The 24,038-nt window shown below is 36.8% G+C and overlaps 1 protein-coding gene across 1 annotated transcript; it reads left to right on the forward strand.

The window, feature by feature from the left end:
* The first annotated feature begins 22,735 nt into the window (after nt 1–22,735).
* LOC136839384 (uncharacterized) lies at nt 22,736–23,746 on the forward strand. Its single transcript, XM_067105312.1, has 3 exons — nt 22,736–22,831; nt 23,119–23,278; nt 23,367–23,746. The coding sequence occupies exons 1-3, from the start codon at nt 22,736–22,738 to the stop codon at nt 23,744–23,746; spliced, it is 636 nt and encodes a 211-aa protein (XP_066961413.1).
* Nucleotides 23,747–24,038: the final 292 nt, after the last annotated feature.

The following is a 24,038-nucleotide window of genomic DNA, read 5'->3' on the forward strand; positions in this document are numbered from 1 at the left end:
TGGAATAATAATGAACAAAAGAGGCAATGTTAGTTGGTTTTCGAGAGACTGAAAAGGTGAAATTACAATTTCTCTCTTCCTCTACGGTAAATTTTATAGAAAGGACTGAATTATTTAGCTTAACGAGAAATTCCTGGAGATTTTCGTGAACTGGCCAGATACATTTCGGGGCAAAATTCTTGGTAAGAATTTTGTCTCAAAAAATTCCATGTAAATATTGCCAAGGACAGGAGATAAGGGATTATCCATAGCCATACCAAACTTTTGTACAAAAAATTCCCCAATGAAACAAAATACACTGTCTTAGATACATAACCTTATAAGATTTGTGAGGTTTACTACAGTTAAAGGAATTTCATAACTTTCTAATTCTCCCTTTAAAAATTCCAGTAAATCATCTACAGGCACTTTTGTAAATAAAGAGACAACATCAAAACTAACCTTAGTAAAGTCAAATTTCAAATTCAAACTATTCAGTTTGTCTATAAAGTCGACTTTAGTTCCGTGCAATGACACAGTTAAAAGGAATATCATCGAATCTTGTTTTATTAAGTCAAATAATGAAAGTGTTCTAAATTTAAGTCTTGGTTTGTTTAAACTTGATGCCTTCACAATTAAAAAAGTTGTTGATAAATATATGCAAAATTAATATTCATTTTTATACATGTTTTGGCAATGTGGATGGGTAAGATTCCGTTTGCCTTATGGTTAAGTATATATTTGGATTAGTTTGTGACCGCGTGATCCCGGATTTGCCGTGGATTAACCTTTTGTTTTTTACTCCCTGGCAATTAACCATCTGGTATTCAAGGTTATACATGTTTTTGGATTTTGTAAGCCTAAACTTTAGTATTTCTTGGTGTTTGGTCTTGGGTTCAGTTTGTGACAGCTCGATCCAGGATTATCTTAGATTATCTTTCTGTTTATTACCCTTTGACAACTGACCATCTGGTATGCTTGTTCTTTTTGTTTACTTTGCAACCTTCTTTATATCTGTGTCTCATTCGTGCCCCGACGATGCGTTAATAAACATGAAAGCGCTAGGTACTGAACTTCTGCCAGTCATTTTCCTGTGGGATTCTCTTATACACTGAAGTCACGTGCATCTACTGTGATTTTTAAGCATATATATATATATATATATATATATATATATATATATATATATATATATATATATATATATATATATATATATGTGTGTGTGTGTGTGTGTGTGTGTGTGTGTGTGTGTGTGTGTGTACTTTTATGTATAGATATAAAACTAAAAATGTTCAGCAATTGGCTAAAAAAAAAAATGTCACTGCTTAAAAATGTTGAGAAGCCCCTCGCATCCTTTCTCCTGAGAGTTCAAGGAAGGTTTCATGTCTTTTATTAACATGGCTTCTGTCATCCTCAAGTACCCCACAGAATTGTCACCACATATAATTTTTACACATTCAATAAACTGTCTTTTCGTTATTTTTGTTTCGCTGTGAAAGTCTGCAAGGTGATTTTTTATTGATCCTGTCTGTGTGTCTGCATGCGAAATCAATCGCCGACAGTGCAAACGGTGTATCCAATATATGTGAAGGAATTCACATCCTACATCTTTTTTTACTCTTTCATATTTGTAGTGTTTTACGGACTACTTCAAAGTTTAATACTCAATCCTTTAATTGTTGCCAGAGTAACCTACCGCTTAACATCAATTTTAGAATGGGCTTTAATTTTTCATTTGAAAAAAAAATATTTCCTTTTGAATGTATTATTCTCTTATTAGTGTAGATTCAGACGATTTTCATATTTTTAATTCATTATATTTAAAATGAAGTCCGAGTACCTTCACTGGTTGTTAAGTTTAAAATTATTTTATACAGCTAAACCATTTTCCCAGATGAGGTATAATTAAGTCATAACTGCTTGTTGTAAATGATAGAGTTTTTCAGCAAACTGTAACAGTTTTCGTCCGGTTCCTGCTTTTCCTGAGTTTCATAATATTAGATAATATTGTAGCACATTTTCAAGCTCATTAAAACGCACCTCTAATCCATTTGTTTTTATGATCGTAGAAAGGCACAAATATTGTTAAGATTAAGTCAGGTTCTTATTGTTTTACGTTAGATCATCGTTACATTATCCAACAAAGCCGTTAAAAACTAGACTTCCTTCTTTGATACGCTGATATTAGTTCGTTATTTGACACACAGATAAGTAACTTATTTCCAGTGTTTTACAACTTACCCCCTAAGGGGGGGATAGTGCCGTCAGTGCATCTCACTTGCAGTGCACTGTAGGCATTACTTAAGGTTCTAGTTCCTCGTTGGACGAGTCGGTAGAGTTCTCGGCTAGCACTCTGCTAGGGCCGGGTTTGAGTCTCCGGCGGCCAATGAAGAATTAGGGGAATTTATTTCTGGTGATAGAAATTCATTTCTCGGTATAGTGTGGTTCGGATTCCACAGTAAGCTGTAGGTCCCGTTGCTAGGTAACCAGTTGGTTCTTAGCCACGTAAAATAAGTCTAATCCTTCGGGCCAGCCCAAGGAGAGCTGTTAATCAGCTCAGTGGTCAGATTAAACTAAGGTATACTTAACTTAAGGTTCTTTGCAGCGTCCCTTCGGCCCTTAGCTGCAACCCCTTTCATTCCTTTTAATGTACCTCCATTCGTATTCTTTCTGCCGCCTTACTTTCCACTCTCTTCTAACTGCGAGGTTTTCCTACTGTTACACCTTTGTAACCTTTTACTCTCAATTTTCCTTTGAGCGCTGAATGACCTCATAGGTTCGAGCTCTTGGCCTTCGACCTAAATTGTATATTTTCAATTCTATTCGTCCAACTGACTCTATTATTAAGAGAAACCCATGACAAGCATCTACTTCACTGTTAACAGTACACTGCGTACGTTTTGCTGGATTCAAAGTTCCACATTCAGTAAACTGGTGCTTCTTTGAAGGTTTAATTTATTATAGTAATTAATGTAGCCTTTGGATTATCTGGTTGAAAATTAACCAGTGAGGATGTCGTAAGCTTTTTTAGATGCTGTGAGCGTTTTCTTTGAATTATTAGTCGCAGGTACTATTGAGATCGTAGAGTAAAGATTTCCGGTTTACTTACTATTCTGAATCTGATTCGGATAGGAACTACTAAAATTAACACCGGTCCCTTACCTAGTTTGCACTTCTCATGTTATGGATTCAGCATTTTCTTTTGCTAAAGGCACTAGGAATTAGACTAAAAACATTTACTTCTTTTATGAAACTGCAGAACCTTCTTCCTTGGTAACACAATAGATGTCAATTTTCAGAGCATAAGAGACTGAAACTCTAACATCGTTGCCATCCGCTGAATACCTGGCTCTTTCAACATCATCAGCCTGATTGTCCAAATATTTTCTCTTATCCCTTCTTGGTCATTGATGAACTTCACTCTCTAGAAGTGGGTACTTAGCCCGTTCCACTTTGCTCTTTTTATTTGTTTTTATTAGAAGTTTGGCCGCATGTACCCTTTGCTTTCGTCTAGAATTTATTTTATCCCTGGCCACATCTGATATCCAGTGCATCCATATTGTTACCCCTACTGCAAACATATTTTCACATTGAATTGCAAAAGCCTCTTGATGTTCAACCTCTGAAGGCTTAACTATATTAGACCTTTATACGCTGTAAACTTTTTTGTTGGGTGCTTTTAATTTCAGTTTTACAGTACCATTGCCAGTTTGACGATGTAATTATCGCCGATATCTGGTCTTCTCTAGCTCCTAACATTCGTCAGTGTTCTTTTTGTTACTCAATTAATGTCTAGGTGATCTGTTTGGCATCTGCGACTGCTATCTTGAGATGTCTAAGGGTATTAATGAATGTCTTTTCGTTGTAAAAGAGGACCTCTATTTACCAAATTATGTGCAGAAAAAAAATAAATTGCACCCAGTTTTCGTTTGTAAACTCTCCTGGGCCTTCTTTGCCCATTTACATTGTTTATACCTTAATTGTTTGTACCAACCTTTGATTTCAGATCACCAATAACATTTCTCCTTTTGGTATTTCACCTTCAACATTCTACAGATCTGTTAAAAAAATTCATGCTATTCGTGGTAGATATAATATTGATTATTCTTATAGTTATCATTAGAGATATAAGTTATAACAGCATAAGTTAGATCACTGGTGAGTATCTGAGTAAAGTCATCCCTCTTAATGCTTGACGCTTCCTTTCTCCATAGCGAATAAGAGGACAGATTGCATTCTTTTTCTTCTTCTTCGTTTTAACGTGCTTTTTTTTCCATTTTTATATGGGGTAAGCACGATGCCTTCTTTATAGCAGATGTAAGCGAAGCGATATCAGTCATAAAGTTGAGTCAATTAAGAATTTTACAGAGCAGCAACTTTTATCAGTACTTTATAAGAAGTTTACCATACTGAGATAATTCCTCAGGCGAGGTTGACAAACAATTTTGCAAGTAGAACGAAACGGCGAAAATTACTGTCGTATTTTAGTCAACAGCTTGATTTCCCAGTCTTATTCCTTATTCTTTTTCCAGTCTGGAAACTTCAGTAAATCATCGAGCCGCCCATCTCTTTGCATGAATGAGAATAAAGTGGGTATATCCACCCGTGGGCAATTGTTATTGTGTGTGTGTGTGTGTTTGTGTGTGTGCTTGTGTGTGTGTGTGTGTGAGAGAGAGAGAGAGAGAGAGAGAGAGAGAGAGAGAGAGAGAGAGAGAGAGAAAGAAAGAGAGAGAGAGAGAGAGAATGTGTTATGAGATCAAAGAATACTTTAAATAGTGTTCAGATATAAATTAGAATAAGAGTAGTGGAAACCTAAGATTATAGTTGTTAAGAATGCGGCCATTTCTCTTGCTGCTGTTTGATACTTTTGATTTACATTTCACGGTCTGCGAGTTGTATTCCTCATGAAAAGTTAGGTAAAGTTATCTCAGTCTGTTATAACTATCCTGATTATTAACTCCGATCTCGATATAGCAGTGTACAGCACAACTAAATATTTTTAGCTTTTATTTTTAATTAGTGCAAAAAAATAGGTATACCAGAGAAATGGCTATATATGAATGTAAATTCTCCAGCGGCAGAGGAAAAGAAATAAAAGAAAAATAAAATAAAATTGATTTATAGCCGACCCATCTATTCTCAAAATTGTTTTTTCAGTGTTTATACTAATTCTGGTGAATAGTATTTTCTTATTTTCGCATTTTGCCAGCGCCATATGGCATCTCCATTGTAATGATTGACAGGTTGATATGTTTAACGTACTCAATAAATATGGACAAAAAATATTCTTGGGTAGGCTAATACTGTAGGTCGAATACGACACCACTCGAGATTAGGCTCCACATTACACATTTACTCTGTAAACTGAAGCAATTGCAATATCTGTGGAGCCGTCTCACTCTTTAGTCCCAGTGGTTCAGGTAACCAAGTCTTTTGAAATGTAAGTTTATCAAGTCCTCTTGAGCTGGCACCTTAATATTTCATATAATAATATAAAAATAAATGTGTAATTCTTAAAAGCGCCATATGTTTCTTTAGTTTTGAAAGGTTGCTATCATTCGTTGTCGTTATATCCTCAGTGGCTACTGGTGAAGGTTAGTTGTTGATTAGATTACAATATATATATATATATATATATATATATATATATATATATATATATATATATATATATATGTGTGTGTGTGTGTGTGTGTGTGTGTGTGTGTGTGTATGCATATGTATATGCATATGTATATATGTATTGTATATGTGTGTGCATATATATATATATATATATATATATATATATATATATATATATATATATATATATATATATATATATATATATATATATATAGAGAGAGAGAGAGAGAGAGAGAGAGAGAGAGAGAGAGAGAGAGAGAGAGAGAGAGAGAGAGAGAGAGAGAGAACCTCGATAAATTCTTTACCCAATTATTCATCTAAAAGAAAATGCCTCGGACGTGATTCCTTTTCCCACGACTCTTGATTTCCCTCCAATTTCCTGGTCTTTATCTTTAGAATGAGGGCAGAGGACCAGCATGATCGCATCACCAAACGTACTTTACTTAAGGTACTAAGTGACATGTAATGACCAGTATGTCTGTACAGTTCTAGGCCCAGTAGTCGACGAATATCCCCCTATGTTAAAGAATGTGGGAAATAAGGGGATTTCCTCATCTAAAGAAATAGGGCGATTGACCCATGAAATGGGGCTTCTCTAGATTTCATATTTTTTCCACATTATGAAAGTAAGTGAGGTTTAAAGCATAGAATATCGGCGAGAAACTTCTTTTCAAAAGTTAATCTGGATGCTTCCTAAAGCACTTCAGTTTTGTCAGTACTGATCGGTCAATAAGCTAGAAAGGAGAGGCAAGTTAAACTTTGATCGTAGCGGCAACAAAAAATTCAGATAAATAAAAGATCTGCCAGTTCTAGTCCTTCGTTTTTATCTAATTATTTTATGACGTTTTCAAAATCTGAACAGGTGGAGTCAAGCGTTTTAAGCGCTTAAAGCCGTATGAATTCCTCGTTCTTTCGAGAACTGAAGTTTCTTACTTCTAATGAGTTCGCTGGGTATTCAACTCAAACAATTAAAGTCATCAAGTTTAGCTCCAGAGCGCTTGCCATCCATTTGACGGGGAGCGTTGCAAAGCGAGAGCGATTGAAAGAAGAGACGCGTAATAAAATGCGCCGAAGTTTCTGCTGCGCAATCGGGTTTTCTGTACAGCGTATAATGTTGTAAGAAACTCTCAGCCACTGCTCATGAAACTCTCAGCCGCGGCCCATGAAACTTTCGCCCACGGTCCAATGCTGGCTTGTGCTGTTGGCACCTGCTGTATAGCGGTGCCAGACGCACTATCATGGCTAACTTTAACCTTAAATAAAATAAAAACTACTAAGGCTAGAGGGCTGCAATTTGATGATTGGAGGGTGGATGATCAACATACCAATTTGCAGTCCTCTAGCCTCGGTAGTTTTTAAGATCTGAGGGCGGAGAGAAAAAGCGCGGACGGACAGACAAATAGCCACCTCAATAGTTTTTTTTTTTACAGAAAACTAAAACTGAATAACCTGCCGTGTTCTTAGAATCGTAGAAGGTCAATGCTGTTAATGAGAAGTCGGGAAATGGTAAAGAAAACTGCACAAGAAAGTTTAGTCATTTTTAGTCATTCGTAAAATGATGAGTCGCTTAAGTTACATTTTCTTTCATCACATCTCCATTCACCCTGTAATTAGTCCATATTAGTATTTAGCATTGTTGGTATTGATTAAGCGGGCTTTATGCCAGCACGGGCTCTTGATCATAGAGCAGCCCGTAAAGTATTTACGAGTCGTTAATTCATAGAATTTAGTTGTTCACAGTATATATATATATATATATATATATATATATATATATATATATATATATATATAGGCTGTATATTTTTTTTTTTTTTTTTGGGGGCTTTCGTTATGTTATTAATTATAGTTACAATGTAGAAAATTGCTGAGAAACTGATTCACCTGGAAAGGTAAATTGAATGCGGTCGTTTTCCTTTGCATTCCATTTTATTCGATACTCAAATGACTAAAGATCATTATAATCTGATAAGATTCACGAGCGAATGAAAAATCGTTTTCATGACAATTAATGAGGCCAGTTCATCGCCAAGAGTCTCATTAGTGACAATAATAAGAGAAAAAGACTCTGAGCACGAAGATGGACAAGCTAAGTTCATTCACCCACTTACACAAGAAAGAAAAAATACAGCAGAACTAATGAATAGGCAAAAGACTAGAACAATATGAAGTACACTCCATACTTTCTCTCTCCTCCGAAATCCTCTGTTTATTTGCTGACAAACAGATAAGACTCATAACCTTTCATCCATAAGAAACGGCAGTAAAAGGAAAAGGAAAGTGGAAACTGTGTAAATATTTTCCTCTTACTATAAATTGAAGTGTGTTTTATTATCTTCATTTTTTCAGTTATGTCAATCCTCTCTTTTCTGGGTGACTAGTCTATCTTATTCCCTCAGGCCTTAATGAAAACTGGAAATGAATAAATAAATGAATGAGTGAGTAAATAAATAAATGAGTAAATGAGTGAATAAATAAAAAAATAAAATGAATAGATCAATATATTAATTGATATGACCGAACTAAGTTAAAAAGGATGACTGGGTCAAAGTCTGGACAGATACTAAGAAAAAAGGCATCCGAGAAGTTGAAACACGACGGAAAGGAATTTCGCGTTAGTTATGTCAAAATATGTGAAGTGTTCGTATTTGATTTTACGATTAGCTTCATTTATTTAATTATGAATAAACAGCAGAAAATGTTAATGTTAATGAAAACAAGAAGTTCTTAATAAGGAAAACTACTGTACTACATTTCTCTGACTGGCAGTGATAGGAATGTTTCAAATGCACAATTGCATGGATCTCCTTAGTGAGTTTAAGAACTTTCTACTGTCGGCAGTATGTGTCTTTTTTTTTTTTTTTTTTTACCTATTGGTAATTTGGATTCATAGAGGCTGGTGTCTAGTGCTGAAACCTTTGGCCTGTAAGCAAATATTTTGTGATGGATTGCGAGCTTCTAGGGTTTTTATCTTCCAGGCAAGTGCTCAAGGAGGGTCCGGGGGTGATTGTCCTAGTCCAGAAGTCCACAGCAGGCCTCATATTGATTTAGACTATAATTATCCCATCAACCTGCTCGAGTATGTAAGCTTCTCTGCTGAACCCAGGTTTAACGCCACAGCCATGGTCTGTTCTGCGAGCAAGTTCCTGTGCTGGCATAATGCCAGTTAAATCTCAAACAGCAGAAGCTAATAAAGTCATTCGAGTACCGTCACCTTGCAAATGATTTTCCTCACAGGTCTTCCAACAGGGATTTCATTGCCTCCGCCCGAAGAATTCCTGCCTGCTCCTTGCTTAGCAGAGCATCAGACTCCTCGGTGAACTGAGAAGCCACGCAGCCCAAAAGCAGTGTCTTTGTTGATTTAACAGCAAAACGGAAAAGATAACCCTGGAAGTCTTTCTTTTATGCCGATGCTCATGTGGTTAGGAGTTTCTAAAAATACTTGTTTTGGACTTTTAATGGTTGTATTTATTCATTTATTTTATCTATTTATTTATTTATTTGTTTATTTGGCATTTTGTTCTCTCTTTTCTTTTTATTTTCACTGATGGGTTCTATTCTTTGTCCTTGATCTATGGCAATGTTGTTCCTTTTAGCAGAATAATCATTGAAATTATCACTTTCTTCCGCAAGGTGCTTTATAACATTCTTCGAACGATATAGTCTCTGGTTTTGCTTTTGTGAACTTGCGGACGGGGTTCTTCCTCCGAAGCGCCATTCCCTACCCTGTTGGAGATCTTATTTGTTGTGCATCAACCAGCGATACCTCTGGTAACCAAATTATCAGTGACTTCTTTGTACTGATTTCGCGCACAACTTGACCTCATGGCGACCACATTCAAATGTTATTATGTAAATCTATTTCTTTTCTCTGGGATACTTAACTTTACCCATTTACTTCCTTATTGTTCTTCCTTTCAAGTTCGCTTGTGTGCTGACAGAATAAAAGAACCCCTGCATCTGCAGTCTATATCCATAAGTATGTAATGTGCAAATATAAATATATGAAACATTAAATAAACACATACAAATGTGTGATATATATATATATATATATATATATATATATATATATATATATATATATATATATATATATATATATATATATATGTGTGTGTGTGTAAATAGAGAGTTATTGATAAGAGGAACTTGCATGTTGAAAATCTAATGCCGAAAAGTTGTTAAGAAAAATGTTCCAAGATTACTGTGTGCGTGCTCAGAGTTTTCATTTTGAGATCGGGTGTTCATGGAAAAAAGAACGGAATGATGTTTTAATAATAATTTTTTTTTAATATAGGTGGGATGTACAGTAAATTGCTTCCATAGCTACGATATTTCTACCAGTGAAAGTTTTGCATTTATTCAGTGACTGATGTTCAGAGAAAATGTAGCTTTATTGCTGATATAAAGAGAAAATGATTGCGGCTTTACGGGATCTTTTCTAAATATTACCAGTGGAAAAATAGATTAGGAAGAATCGTAAACTGTTATAAAGGACTAAATCCCAGAGGATCTCTGTAGATTAACCAAGAATTAAGAAAGTGAAGATGTCGCAGAAAGAGACCACCTGCTCTCACTATAATCACCCTCGCCTCCAAGAACAAATATGAAAAAAAATAGAGGAAATCATTGAAGACCGGAAATAGTTTAGCATTAAAGCTATTCAATACCATAGAACATATATTTCAATGATTTTTGACGACACGTTTTTATAAAACAATCATTCACCGTCTTTCTAAAATGGTCATGTGAAGGAAGCAACCACTACTGCAAATACTCCCAAGTCTGTTCAATAAAGCGATCATGTGCTAGTTATAGAGTCTCCAGGAAATGATTAAAATGTTGTCAGGGGGCAAATTCAGATGAAAACGTAACATCTGAAGAAAATTTCTCAAACAAATCTACCCATTTTTGTCGTTCATATAATTTTGAATCGGATTCGTAATTAACATTCTTAACACTTGTGTGTCTGATAATGAATTCATTAAAAGTTCCAGGAGAACGATGAGAGTGGAAACCGTATTAGCAGCAAGCTCTCTTCATGTTATGATATATTGCAAGTTTTCGAACCTCCGTTCAAGAAAAGGAATGAGCCACCTTAGCATAGAAATGATAGCAAAATATTTAATCATTGAGGATATGAACAAGATAAATGCTAATAAGTTACGGGCAAAAAATAAACTTTAGGGAAAATAGAAGAGCGGTCAGGAAAAAAAAAAAAAAGTTCTGCGTAACTAGAGGAAGGGACGTTTACTCCAACTGAGGGAAACGCGGGCGAGATGAAAATGTCACATCGTAGCAGTAGAAATTTCACTAATGTATAAAAACTCTCAAATCATGGGTGTGGATCCCATCAGAATAATGGAAAGGACGAACTTCACTGAGTCGCCGAACAGGAGTTGATGCGTTTCCTTGGAGTTTGAAACAAAATAGTATTAATATGCAGTTGCTACATAAGCACTGAGATTGATAGATAAAAAGATTATTCAAAGTAAAATAGTATTACTTTCATATAGTAATGGTAAATGTTTATTATACGCAAGGATACAATATATATATATATATATATATATATATATATATATATATATATATATATATATATATATATATATATGTATGTATATATATGTGTGTGTGTGTGTGTGTGTGAGCTGTTTAAAATCCTTAAAGTAGCACTGTGGTTGAAATCAGCATGCATTGCAATTAAAGTTATTTAGACTGAAAATTAATGATAACATTCCACTCATTAATAAATATTATTAAATACGAAGTTCTGTCATCAGTTATGGTTAATTATAATTCCAACATTTCAGTAACGGTATTCTTATAACTCATTATAGATGGTGGGAGTATTTTCCTCTCCAAGAAAATTAGTTTCCACTTAAAACATGTTTTCAATCTAATCAAATTAAAAAAAAGAAAAGATTTCCTGGAAAAGCTTTCGGTAATTGCTCAGCCATACTAACGACGCTATAATATGAGGCGCAAATATACCATGGTTGACCGATTTTATATTTACCTTCCGCTTTCTGTACATTATGCAAAGAGAAATTAAATGATTTACCCTCTCAGAATTCTATTTCTTAGTGATTATATGCTTCCTATGGTGGCTTCTGAATTAAAAAAAAAAGGAAATGTAATACTTCCTATCAGGTTGCATTTATTTCCAAAGAGTTAAAGCTTTGAGAGACGTTACGTTACTGTATATGATTAAACGTAAATCTCTAAAACACCTCTGTAGTAGCTAACGTGCCGTTTCAGAAGTTTCAGTTGAATTTGAAATTTCATATTTCACAATCGTGAAAGATAAATCATCTTTGAGATTTTCCCCTAATGTATAGCATTATTAATTACAGCAGAAAATTTCACCTCATAATAGCAGCATTCTTAACGCTTGTCTAGAACTGCTGTCGTTACATTATGGTTGATTGCAAATTAGAGAAATTCACTTACATAAATTACTAAGTCAGCTGTCACCTTTCCAGAACCCAGAATATACCTACTTCCATATAGGGATGTATTTCTTGTCTGTCAGAAAATCAAAGACCTTTGGCAGCCCTGTGGGAAAACGTCAAAGCAGACCAGAAGATGAGCAGAATGACGTCGTCAGTATCTCCTTGGTCGTATCCCCATATGGCAAGGAGGCTGAAAACTATACGTGCAGACTAAGGATTGGGCACACAAGACTCACTCATGGGTTCTTAATGTCAGATGACAATCATTCGTTCTACGAAGACTATTGTCCCCTTGACTGTGAGACATTTGCTGGCCAAATGTTCCAGTCTTGGGGATCTGAGGCCCAGGTTCCTCTCTTGAGTATGTGACAAGGGTGGAACAAGAGAGCAACATAGAGCAGTTAGCCTGTGTGTTTTCAATAAGGAGGATGGCCTCTTCAGCAAAATTTAGATAATGTAAAGATACACCGCAAGTGTGTTTGTGTATACAGTATGAATGTATTTACATATATATGATTATATATATAGACAGTTATAAAATATTTCTTTATGTGAAATTTTCCTTATAGAGTAATTCTTTTAAAGATTTCCTTTCAGCGTCAGTAACCTAAATGTTGCGACACCCGTTGTTAATGAGCATAAATAAATCCGATCTAATCAAAATATTACATTCAGTTTATTATGGTTATGCGTCAGTAGGTAGCTTTGCAAAGGTCACTGGGTCAGAAGGACTGTGTAAACAAGCAACTAATTTTTTGTGGGGTTTTGTGGTGCAAAGAAAAGCTCTTGCATTGCATAAGTGAAATGCCTTCACATCATCTAGAGCGGAACGCAATCCTTCTCGAACTTATATCCTCCTGGGATTGCGGCATGGGTCATACTGAAGATTTCCTTTCAGATAACATAACAGTATTTTCGGTAATCAAAAGAAAATAAACTTTACCTTTGACAGGTTGCAAATTGGTGTCATAGATACTATTCTGTGCTTAATCTAGTGCGCTGTTTCTCATACTTTGCCGTAGGTCGTCATATGTTTAGATGAATTCTCTCAGTAGGGGAAGAGAAATGAGAAGTCTGTAGGCATGTGATCACCGTCCTGGGTATGTCGTGTGAGAATGTAAATTTCACTGATAATGCTCTCCACTCCGAGACTAGAAGCCTTAAAGAAATATCATACTTCTGGTCTAAGCAACTTGTCCAAGTTTAAGCTAAATTTCATATACTTATTTACAGAAGCACTTTCTTTATTTCTTTTTTTTTTTTTTTTTTTTTTTTTAATTTTCAGCCGAAAACCCATATGTACAGAGTCAACGGGCTGTATGCCCAAGAGGGCTCCATAGGGAAATCAGCCTGCAAAGAGAAACAGGTTACAGAAAAGGTGATAAAACTAAATTAGGAATGGGAAATAAAGCGGAAACCCATGAATTCAGGAGACATTAGCAGAAAGCAGGAATGAATTTGCTCCCTACTTAAACATTTCTAGATCAGGAGACCCACACAATTGCATTTCACATTTTAGTTGTAGCCAAAATAAAACGCCTAGCAAACTGAGTAGTATTCAACCTGATACTAGAAAACGGCGTTCTGCAGCAGCAGGCTGCTTAGTGTTGAAAGCAAAAACAACTCTAAGCCAGGCAAAGAAGAGCGTAGAGGATGTTTGTCATTGTAGTACATTTTATGCAGCGAACTTGATGAACTCACTTTACGCCTATGCCACAAGTCAACATTAAGAGTTTACAAAATAAACTTGGCTGATGACAAAACTCAATCCAAGAGTTTGAGATGAGGGCCAGCACTGGTGGACCACACTGGAGAACGGTACTCCAACAAAGAGAGTCAAAACACTTACATCACGAAACATTTGGAAACATTTCCACAAGATACTAACTTCCTGAGAAACAGAGGAATCAATACTTCATATATGGTGCTGAAGAGTTACGCATAAAACTTTAAGTTACTGACATTTAAAACCGATCTATTTAAATGTGGATCAGGATGCAAAAGAAAAGGTGTTTTGCATCGGCTAACTATCATATTTGAGTTTTAGAAGAGTTACGCTTCATGCCCCAAAGCCTATTCCCATTCCGCTCATGAATTCGTCATACACATAATTCGTCGTACACACAAAAGTACTGAATTGCAATCTCGAATCGAAAACAAATCATCTTAAATCCGTTCATGTTCCTAAAACAGTTTTAATACAGTTATTATGGCGTTATTATCCTCAGATTATTATTAAGGAAAATTATCTGATACCTTCATCTGGATACAAAAAAAAATTATTATTTTCTTGAATATAACTTTTACCATTATGTCACTCGCCAGCCCTGGCCAAGCAACGGAACGCAATAAAATGGCTGACGGTAAACAAAACAAAACTGAGAAAAATGAAAAGAAGAAGATTAACCTTCTGTACTTCTTTTAGTCAAGTTACTGCAAGGCGTAATTGCACTCAGTTAACGAATAATTGCATTTACTTAACAATTAATAACACTGATTTACAAATGAATACTAGAGGCACACGTGAATAATAATAATAAATGAACTGCGTTTATAAAGATTCGGCGGTGTCGTAAAAGATGAAATTCCTCGTGTCGCACGTGGATGGGTCCAGACGACGAGTGCAAGGGCCAGCTGAGAATTTCCTTGGTCACTCACGATAAAGGCAGCCCTCTAGAAGAGAGAGGTGTCGAATTAACTATAGGACTGGCGAGAACTGAAGCCCTAATACCATGCAATTGAAATACTAAGGATTCCCTAACTAACAACGTTCCCACGAATGGCACAACCAATCAAAACCTCACTAATATCGTATTGTTCACAACTTGGAATTAGACTAGCACACAAACGATGGGTAGCAGGCTGAGAAAATGATCGACTATGGGAACAAAAGGAGGGTTTACTGATGAATGGACATACTTGGAGTTCGTTGAAGTCGAGAAATATAACAGTAGGAGGAAAAGCAGGCCGCCAAAATACTAGAGTTCGTCCGAGGCTTACCGTAGGCATCCAAAGGCGCTATCTAGTCATCCTGAATTGGGACACAACACGTGGTGTAAGGGTTGGCAGTCCTGTGAAATGTGCGAATCGGGAAGTATACGTACGTTCGCTACTATGGCCAATAACAATGTGCAAGCGCATCCGTGAGTGTCCGGGTGACATCGAGGCAGGGGCGCCTCAGGGTCCAAAATGGCCGCCGCATCAGGTAGGGGTTCCAATCTTCGTAGCGGCTGTCCTACGGCAACTTGGAAACACGAGATTTTGACGGCAAAAGAGGAAGGATACAGGACAAAATGAAAGGAGTTTACTATATGGGCAGCCATTTGCACTTCATTTGCATGGGGGCGGTCATTTTATGAGCGAGGGTTAACTCTGCATATAAAAATTATATAATGTAAGAATCCTTTGATAGTCCTAGATGTACCAACGAAAACTAAAGTTCTTACAATCATCATTCATCATTTTTTTTATGTTAATAATATAATTTTGCTCATTGTTTTTCTTTAGAAAACTTTCAAAAAGATCCTGGCTCATGGATACAGCAGCTTGATACATAAATGGAGAGTGCACTGCTGACTTCTGGTATGTCATAGTTATGTCAAAACCAGAAATGAATTGATACATTTCGGAGCTGCAGTTAAATAATCTACACCGAAACTTTGCGAGCATGAAAATGTATCGCCTCTCTTGCATAAACCGAAATCCGCCGTAAAATATAACAGACCAGCGGAAAGGAAAGAGCAGTAAAGGAACACTATCCACCCGAAATAAATGGACATTATTTGTTCACATTATTATCTGAAGGCAAGTCATTTCTATTCTGGAGAAGAATAGACTCGAGAATAGAAATGGCAGATTTTCGCAGCGAAGTTATTACCACTGCGATGTCCTGTTCCTGAATATTTATATCTTTGTCTCTGGCGAGTTTAGAATGTGATCTTTTTCATTCTGGTATCTTTATCTACACGAAACTGAATTTTATCCGTGGACGTAAGCAAGCTGGGTCGTCCTCTCTCCTTTTATTTCGCATAATCGTGCAAGTTACACCGACATTAGATGAACTGTCATTAAAAGGGAAAAGTTTTCATTTATTTCTCATTCAAGTTCAAGCTCTTCAGACAGAAGAACATATCGTTACATTGTTGGAAAGCATTAACCAGTCTACCGTGAAATTTTCTCTATATAATTTCTTGCATGATGTTCTTATATTACTCTAGCCCCTATCGTGAAATCCAATGCCGATTAGGGCAAAATTCCTGGCTTTAACGAAATACGCAAGGAAGAAGGTACGTATATATTTATAACTTTACATTTCAAACAACCGCCAACAATTTGATGCATTCTTATATGAACGTCTAATGGCACATAAAAGGCCCGTACCAAAAATATTTACTCATTTCTTCACCGTTTAAGTAAACGGAGACTTTCTGATTTTTCATCTCTTGAAAAATCAAGCTTGGTCTCGGGAAAAAAAAAAAGTGTTATAGGATAACCATTCTTAAGAGATGGCTGTCCTACGTCTTGCCCTGATGCAGTTTGAAGAAATCAGGGAACGTACAGGAAGGTGATGTTATGAGAGAAAAAACTATATGGACAAGCGAAGAGACTTGCTGTAAACATTATTCATGTGGACATAAAGAGACGTCTTTAACAAAACGCAGTTATTTCCTCAAAAGTTCCAATAATTTGCATAATGTTAAGAGACACAGTAACGAAAAAGAATTGCAGTTGTGGGGTAAGTGAAGAGAGTGAGTAAAGAAATCAGGATGGATGATACTTTGTAGATGACAAAGAAAATGATGTCCAAAATGCTGCAGCAGATATGAAAAGCATTTGTTTAACCTTCATCTAACAAAAGAGTTGATAGACAGGCTTCAAATACTATCGGACCTAATATTCTCAAGGATTGGATGTCACTGCTGATTATCCATGACCAAACGTGCAAATCTCCTCTAAGAAAGAATGTGCTTCCATGGAAGATTCGGAAGTCAGTTTTGATTTTATCACTTATGATACACAGTCAGATTTAATTTTATTACTTATGATACACAGTCAGATATCATTTTATATTTATGGTGCACAGACTAGATTTTATCCTTTATGATGCACTATCTGATTTTATTTTATTCCTTATGGTGTATATTCAGATTTCATTTTATCAATTATGATACACAGTTAGGTTTTATTTCATCTCTTATGATGTACCGTCAGGTTTCACTTTATCACTTATGATGGACAGTCAGATTTAATTTTATCATTATCATGTATATTCAAATTCATTTTATCCCTTATGATACACAGTCAGATTTCATCTTGTCACATGTGATAGACAGTCAGATTTCATTTTATCCCATATTATGCACAGTCACATTTCATTTTATCATTTACTAGCTGACCAACCCGGTGCTGTCCTGGTAAATTCTGAATGACAACCGATAAACTATCTCTCTCTCTCTCTCTCTCTCTCTCTCTCTCTCTCTCTCTCTCTCTCTCTCTCTCTCTCCTTTTCCCTTTCCTGTTAAGATAGTTGCTTCAATTACATTGCCCCACATTTTTGACATTTTATATTTCACCCCTTCTCACCACCATTCCTATTGGGGGTGAACCTGGACTTACAGGTCATCGGGAGTGTCACTATTCATCTCAGCGACCTCGAAAATTGTGGATTAGACACTAATATCTGTCATTTTTGACATTTTATTTTTCACCTCTTCTCACCCCACTTCCTCGATGTGGGACCACCTTGATGTGATTAGGGGGCCTCTTGAACCCCAGGAATTTTTCCCTGGGTTTGAGTCCAAGAGTCTCATATATTGTCATATATTTCTTGGGACTAATTTTGTGGAATTTTCCACTTTTTGTAAAATTTATTGGACCTGTTAAATAGGAAAAGATATCATAGCTGGGATTGGGTTTATATCTGAAGCTAAATAGTTGGAACTGTGGTAGGGCCATCAACTACCCGATAATGTTTGGACCTGAGAGATATCAGATCGATATCTCAAAGGTGGAACTATTCATTAGGGCTGGACCACGGATTCCGGGGGTCTGATTCTGGGTATTGGACTCTCAGGCATTCTAGCCAGTTTCCCCATAACATGATTAGGGTGGGGATGATAGTATTCTCGTAATACCTTCAGTCCTAGCAAGCAGGTTTGGCTTACACTTGGGCCACATTAATCATGTTGTGCCATCCCCTGTAGGTTAGGGTAGGGATGCGGACATTTGGGAGTCAGCTCTCACTTGTGCCATTAGTGGAAGAATAAACTTCGTGAAAGGCTAATGATATCTTTTTAAAGTTTTCGGGTTAAATTTTTCTCTTTTTTTTTTACCTCAAATCATTATGACAGGTAGAAATAAAGATTCGAGTACCCCTGGACCCTTTGATGGTACTGTCTCGGCACAGTTAACGGCTGTTGGAACCTCCTCCTCTGACAACCTTTGCTTAGAAAAATCCATGAAACATTCTAGTTTAATTACACTAGAACCCTTTGTTCCAGGACAGAGCAAACCTTACAACCCACATAAGAAAATTAGATATTGTCTTGACCCAACCTCGACTCACTTCGACTCCCTCTTTGGGGGTGGAAGTTGGTCAAGGTTTCTGACCTTAGAAACAGAACGTAAAATTTCAGCCTTAAAGTCGGAAAACTACCTATTAAACAGACATTCAACGGCAGAAGAGAAAATATGTGGCTTATAGAAGCCACAAGAAAGAGTCAGTCTGAGGACTATATGTTTATAACAACAATAGATAATATAAATGTAACAGTTAAAAAAACATGACACTATGAATAGCATTCAGGGTACCATTATGCTGCCCGAGAGCAGTGAAGAACCAATCGAAAAGAGTATTCTCTTGGACTCTCTTAAAAAAAGATATCGCAGATTCCAAGATTGTTAGGTATATAATGTACCTACTATGAGATTCAGGGCCTCTGTAACACGGTTTTTTCGCAATAACTTTTTATCTATGCATTTCATAAATATAACGCTTATTCAGAATACACATTATATCTACACATAAATTTTGACTGTATTCTGCATTACGTAGGTTGAATAAATTTGGTACTTATAATGTAAAAGTGACTTTTTTTTGAAGACGGGCCAACTTACTCAGAGAAAAGGTTTCGAACGCACTCGTTACGTAACTTATGACAGCATTTCTTCCCTCTTTCTCGATGGATGATTGGCTATACGTAACGAAGGCTAGACCTCTGGCAACAATGACATAAAAATTTAAATACAAGCAAAGCAGTACACCTTTATGAACTCTGAAACCTCTCCACTGATAATTGTCATAATGAAGAAACCAACAAAATATGTTAATAAATACAAAAACACTTCGATTATTAGTCTAACTTCCAAAATAAGTTTCCTAAGAAATTACAGTCTACTTTATAGGTAACAATCAGATTGACAAGATGTAGGGAATAGTGGGTAATTTTGAAAAACATAGTAGACAAGCTTGATTTGATAACTGCTATATCCAATGTCAAGCAATTTTTATTTATTGGCTGTCTACCTATTTGCTGAAAAAAAAATAGCCGGTACCGTATTTTGGCTTTAAACCTTCACCAATAATTATCGTCAGAATGATGACTTCATGAGGCTCCACCCACTTTGCCCTCGTTATAATTCAGGATAACACTGAAGGCTATCATGGGCATTGTTGGATTAGAAAATTTAACTTCTGGCTATAAAAACTCATTTCTCGAGTAGTTATAAGAAGTGCTAAATGATCCTCAAGTATCCCAGCAGTTGGCTTAAACGTTTAATTCATGTATATTACTGCTATTACTGCTGTTGCGACACTACTGCTACAGTAGTATTACTACGCTAGCACAGATACCCCACCCACATCTGTGTATCGTTCCGCCATTCATAAAATCTTTGTCATGTTTTTTGGCAAATAAGCAGCAGCTCCGACCGTGTGGCAGAAGGTCAGAACGATATCCTGCACTGTTCTAGCCACCTGATGAGAGAACATAATAGAACATTAATACCTTAAAGATAGATCATAAATTGTTACATGTAGTACAAACAATAAAGTGCAATTTGATAAAGTTCCCATTAAAATAGGTTAATTGACTCTTCGAACAATTAAAAAAAAAAATATATATATATATATATATATATATATATATATATATATATATATATATATATATATATATATATATATAGATATAATATATATATATATATACACACTCACACACACACACACACACACACACACACATATATATATATATATATATATATATATATATATATATATATATATATATATATATATATATATATATTTTATATTGGAAGTCATTATAATTACCTGACGAGATCTTCCTTTTTGGTTGCTGATGTGGGGCATCGACTCTCCTCGATCAGTGTGCTATGATATGGTGCATTATCAAGCACAAGTACAGATGGCTCAGGAACGGATTGCAGAAGTTGTGTTGTTAGCCACTGTTTGAACAACTTTGCATTCATCTCGCCATGGTAGTCTCCCTGATTGGTCTTGGCCAGGTAGCACAGGTATGAACCATCTATAAAGCCCTCATTCGTGCCAGCTGCCACCACCACAAAACGCTCACCTTCTCCAGGAGGAACCTGACGACTGTAAGTGGGGCTGGTGACATCCTGCATAGTGTCTGCCCATTCCCTGTTGTGGGCCATCCTTGTCGTAAACCAGGTTTCATCTACGTAAACGACCACTCTCCCCTCCTCCAGCTGGCGCCGTAGATCACGGAGAGCAGTTATCCGGCGGCATACAATTTCCAGAGATTCCTTCCTTACATACATCTTACGTTGGGAAGTTTTATACTTGAATCCCATAGAATGCAAGAGTCGAAGTACTGAAGCCCATGATGTCATTTCCGGAATAATGCCAGCTGTTTTGAGGTCATTTGTCAAGGAACCAACAGTAAAATGCTCCTTCTCGGCAAACTTTCTGTGGATACAGCGGCGAATGGCACCAATCGTAAAGTTATCAAAGACAGGCGGCACTTGTGATCCTGACGATGGTGAAGGAGCGGAACTGGAGGCTCGGTTGACGGTGACCCTCACTGCACCTGCAGTCATGCCCAAAACATATCCAACACGGTCGTACGGTCTAAAGAAGAAGAAAAAAATTATATCGAATGATCCGTTGGTCTGCTGGAGATTTTAGCACATATAAGCTTGTATTTACTTTGGATAAAAATCTTATTTTAACAAAAATAGTTATATAAAGGCTGTTTACATACAATCTCTCTCTTTCTCTCTCTCTTGGTGGCATAGTGAATAGTTAATGGAAATGTTCAAAATCCTGAATGACATTACAAGCATTATAATCACGTTACGCTAAATACAAATCAGACCATAAACATTGGATTTAAACTAGAAACTGAATAATTACCTATTCAGGCAATAGTAAGTATGGCCACGGGCTTTCTCTTGACTATAAAGTTGCAAGTCGTAAGACAAATGCAGTTTTGCAACCACGGCGACAATTCCAAATCCTGTTAGCCATTCTTGACTGCTATGGGTTTCAGAGCCGATGGAACAAGGTGAATGAGTTTCTGTCTGGTGTATGAGCGGGGCAACATTTCGTCAAACGGTGTTTACCTTGCTTACGTAATGAATGTTTTTTGACTCTTGGCTCGTAATCATTGACCAAGGCGTCGGCTAGATAATTTTTACTCTATGAAAATTAAAACTATCGGGTTTAGGTTATTGATAATGCTGACAAAAATTTGTGTGTGGTTGTAAAATATACATATGTCAACTTTCAGCTACATCCGATGCTTTGATAAGGAGCAAAGTCCAAAAAACCGTGTTACAGAGGCCCTGAATCTCATAGTAGCAAGCAAAGAAATAAGCAAATTTTAAAAATCGCCAAAATAAAATTCGAAGGTTAGGATCTACCTCAAAAAATAAAGATATTGGGCCAAAACAGAGAAATAAAACTATGTCCCAAAGCCACTACAGTGTCAAAATAGTAGTAAATATGGGCATGCAAAGAAATATTGTAGAAACGAAACTGTGTGCGTATTGTAGATCTAAAGGACATTTCACACAATGGAAATGCAGTGAACCAAAGTGTGTAAACTGTGGGCAAGACCATCATGCAAGGTCCAAAGAAGGTACCTACTATATTTACGATACGGAATTAAAATCTTACAAGAAAGAACTAGGATGTCTATACAAGAAGCTAGATTAGAATTAAAAGTAAGAGGAATTGAAGATCCGTCTAAGATATGTACATATTCTTCAATAACAAGAACCAATAACGAAACAAAAACAAATACAGATAGAAATAACGGAGCACAAATAAGTAAATCTCAAGAAGAAATTAATGCTTCAGATATAAAAAACTAAAATGGGAAAGAATAAAGAAACAGGTGCAAATTAGATGGGTAATATTTTACACAATTCATTTTAAATATTAATGCAAATAGGAACACAGGAGGATGCTGCTACGGAAGTAATGGAGGAGGGTCGTGACGTACTGGAAATTAAAGGCAGAAAAAGGCCTTGGAGAGAACACAACCCAAAACGAAGGAGCCAACTACTATTAGAGAAACGCCGGTTAAACCAAAGATAAATGATATGAAAAAGAACAAAATCAAAAACAAGCTGAGAATATACCTTTATCCCCTAAAATAATAGTTAAACCTATGAAGGCAGATATCCAAAGCACTGAAGAAGTGGAAGAGAACCATACCATGGATGATATTGATTATGTCAAGGGAGAAGAGATTACTCCATCTCCAGTAATTGGTGCAAGAACAAATGAAAAAAGAAATATACATGATAGTACCTGTGGATGTAATGATATGAAATATAGAAAAAATTAAACAACTGATTTGAGCACCCATGAAAAAGGTTGAGAGTTACAAGACCTCATAGATCCAAAATTTTCAACCTTGCAGTAGCAAGCTACATTCCTGGAGGTTATGACATCCTCCTGGGACAAGATTTCCTGTCAACATCTAAATTACAACACTCTGGGGGGCCGAACCCCTCAAGATATTCATTAGGCATGAGTAATTTTCACTAGCCTCCATTCATTCCACTGCCAGTGCCATCTGAGTACTTTGTGCAGTGGCCACCTCCATCCAAGCAGATTTCAAAGCCCAGTCCTGTGCCAGTGCCATGGCACCCAATAGATCTCCCTCCTGGAGATCCCAAGATTGACTCACAATCTCTGCCAGTGCCACGTGAGTGCACTGGCTGTGCCAAGCTCCATCTGTCCCGAACAGCGAACAATCTCCAAATCCTATACCAGTGCCTGATCCTGCCTTAAAGTGCCAGGGCATGCCCCAGATCTCTATTCAAGAGATCCCAGTCTGGATCCACTCTCTTCTCCCGGCTTGGGTCCACTACCAGTGCTGGTAAGAGAGCTGGATTCTCCCGACCAGAGCAGAAGCTCACCCACAGGTGTGGCCTCGCAACCCGTACCTGAGCTGGTCATTACAAGCTGCGAGCCTCCCACACCCACCAGAACCTCTTCCTCTCTTTCCCAGTCCTCTGCAGACACGAGTATGAGTAAGGATTCTGCCACACCTCAACTCACCAATGAGCTCAAGCAACTGCAACGACTTGTGGGAGAGCCTGTAACGAATGCCCCTGCTTCAGCCATCAAAGAAGCTGAACTGGTGGCACTCCGTTGGCCTCCTCAGGCTTAGTTCGACCAATTCCCCTACCACCAACCTAAAGACAGGTCCACGGAAGAAAATCATGGGCATAGGTGACTCCAGATAGCTTAAAGAGAGCCACTGAGATCACTTTGGCACTAGTGCCAATTTGGCACAGTGCCACCCCTTTATCCTACGAGGACCTTGGCACCTCTATCCAGAAGAGGGTGTCAGGTTTCTTCACCTGTTTATTTCCTTATAACTTTGTAATTTGTTCTTTTCCTTTAACATTTTCCTTTCCTTATTTTGATCATTACTCATGTTATTTTACGCCTTACAAAGG

Source organism: Macrobrachium rosenbergii, chromosome 1 (genome assembly GCF_040412425.1).
Source record: "Macrobrachium rosenbergii isolate ZJJX-2024 chromosome 1, ASM4041242v1, whole genome shotgun sequence".
Lineage (NCBI taxonomy): Eukaryota > Metazoa > Arthropoda > Malacostraca > Decapoda > Palaemonidae > Macrobrachium > Macrobrachium rosenbergii.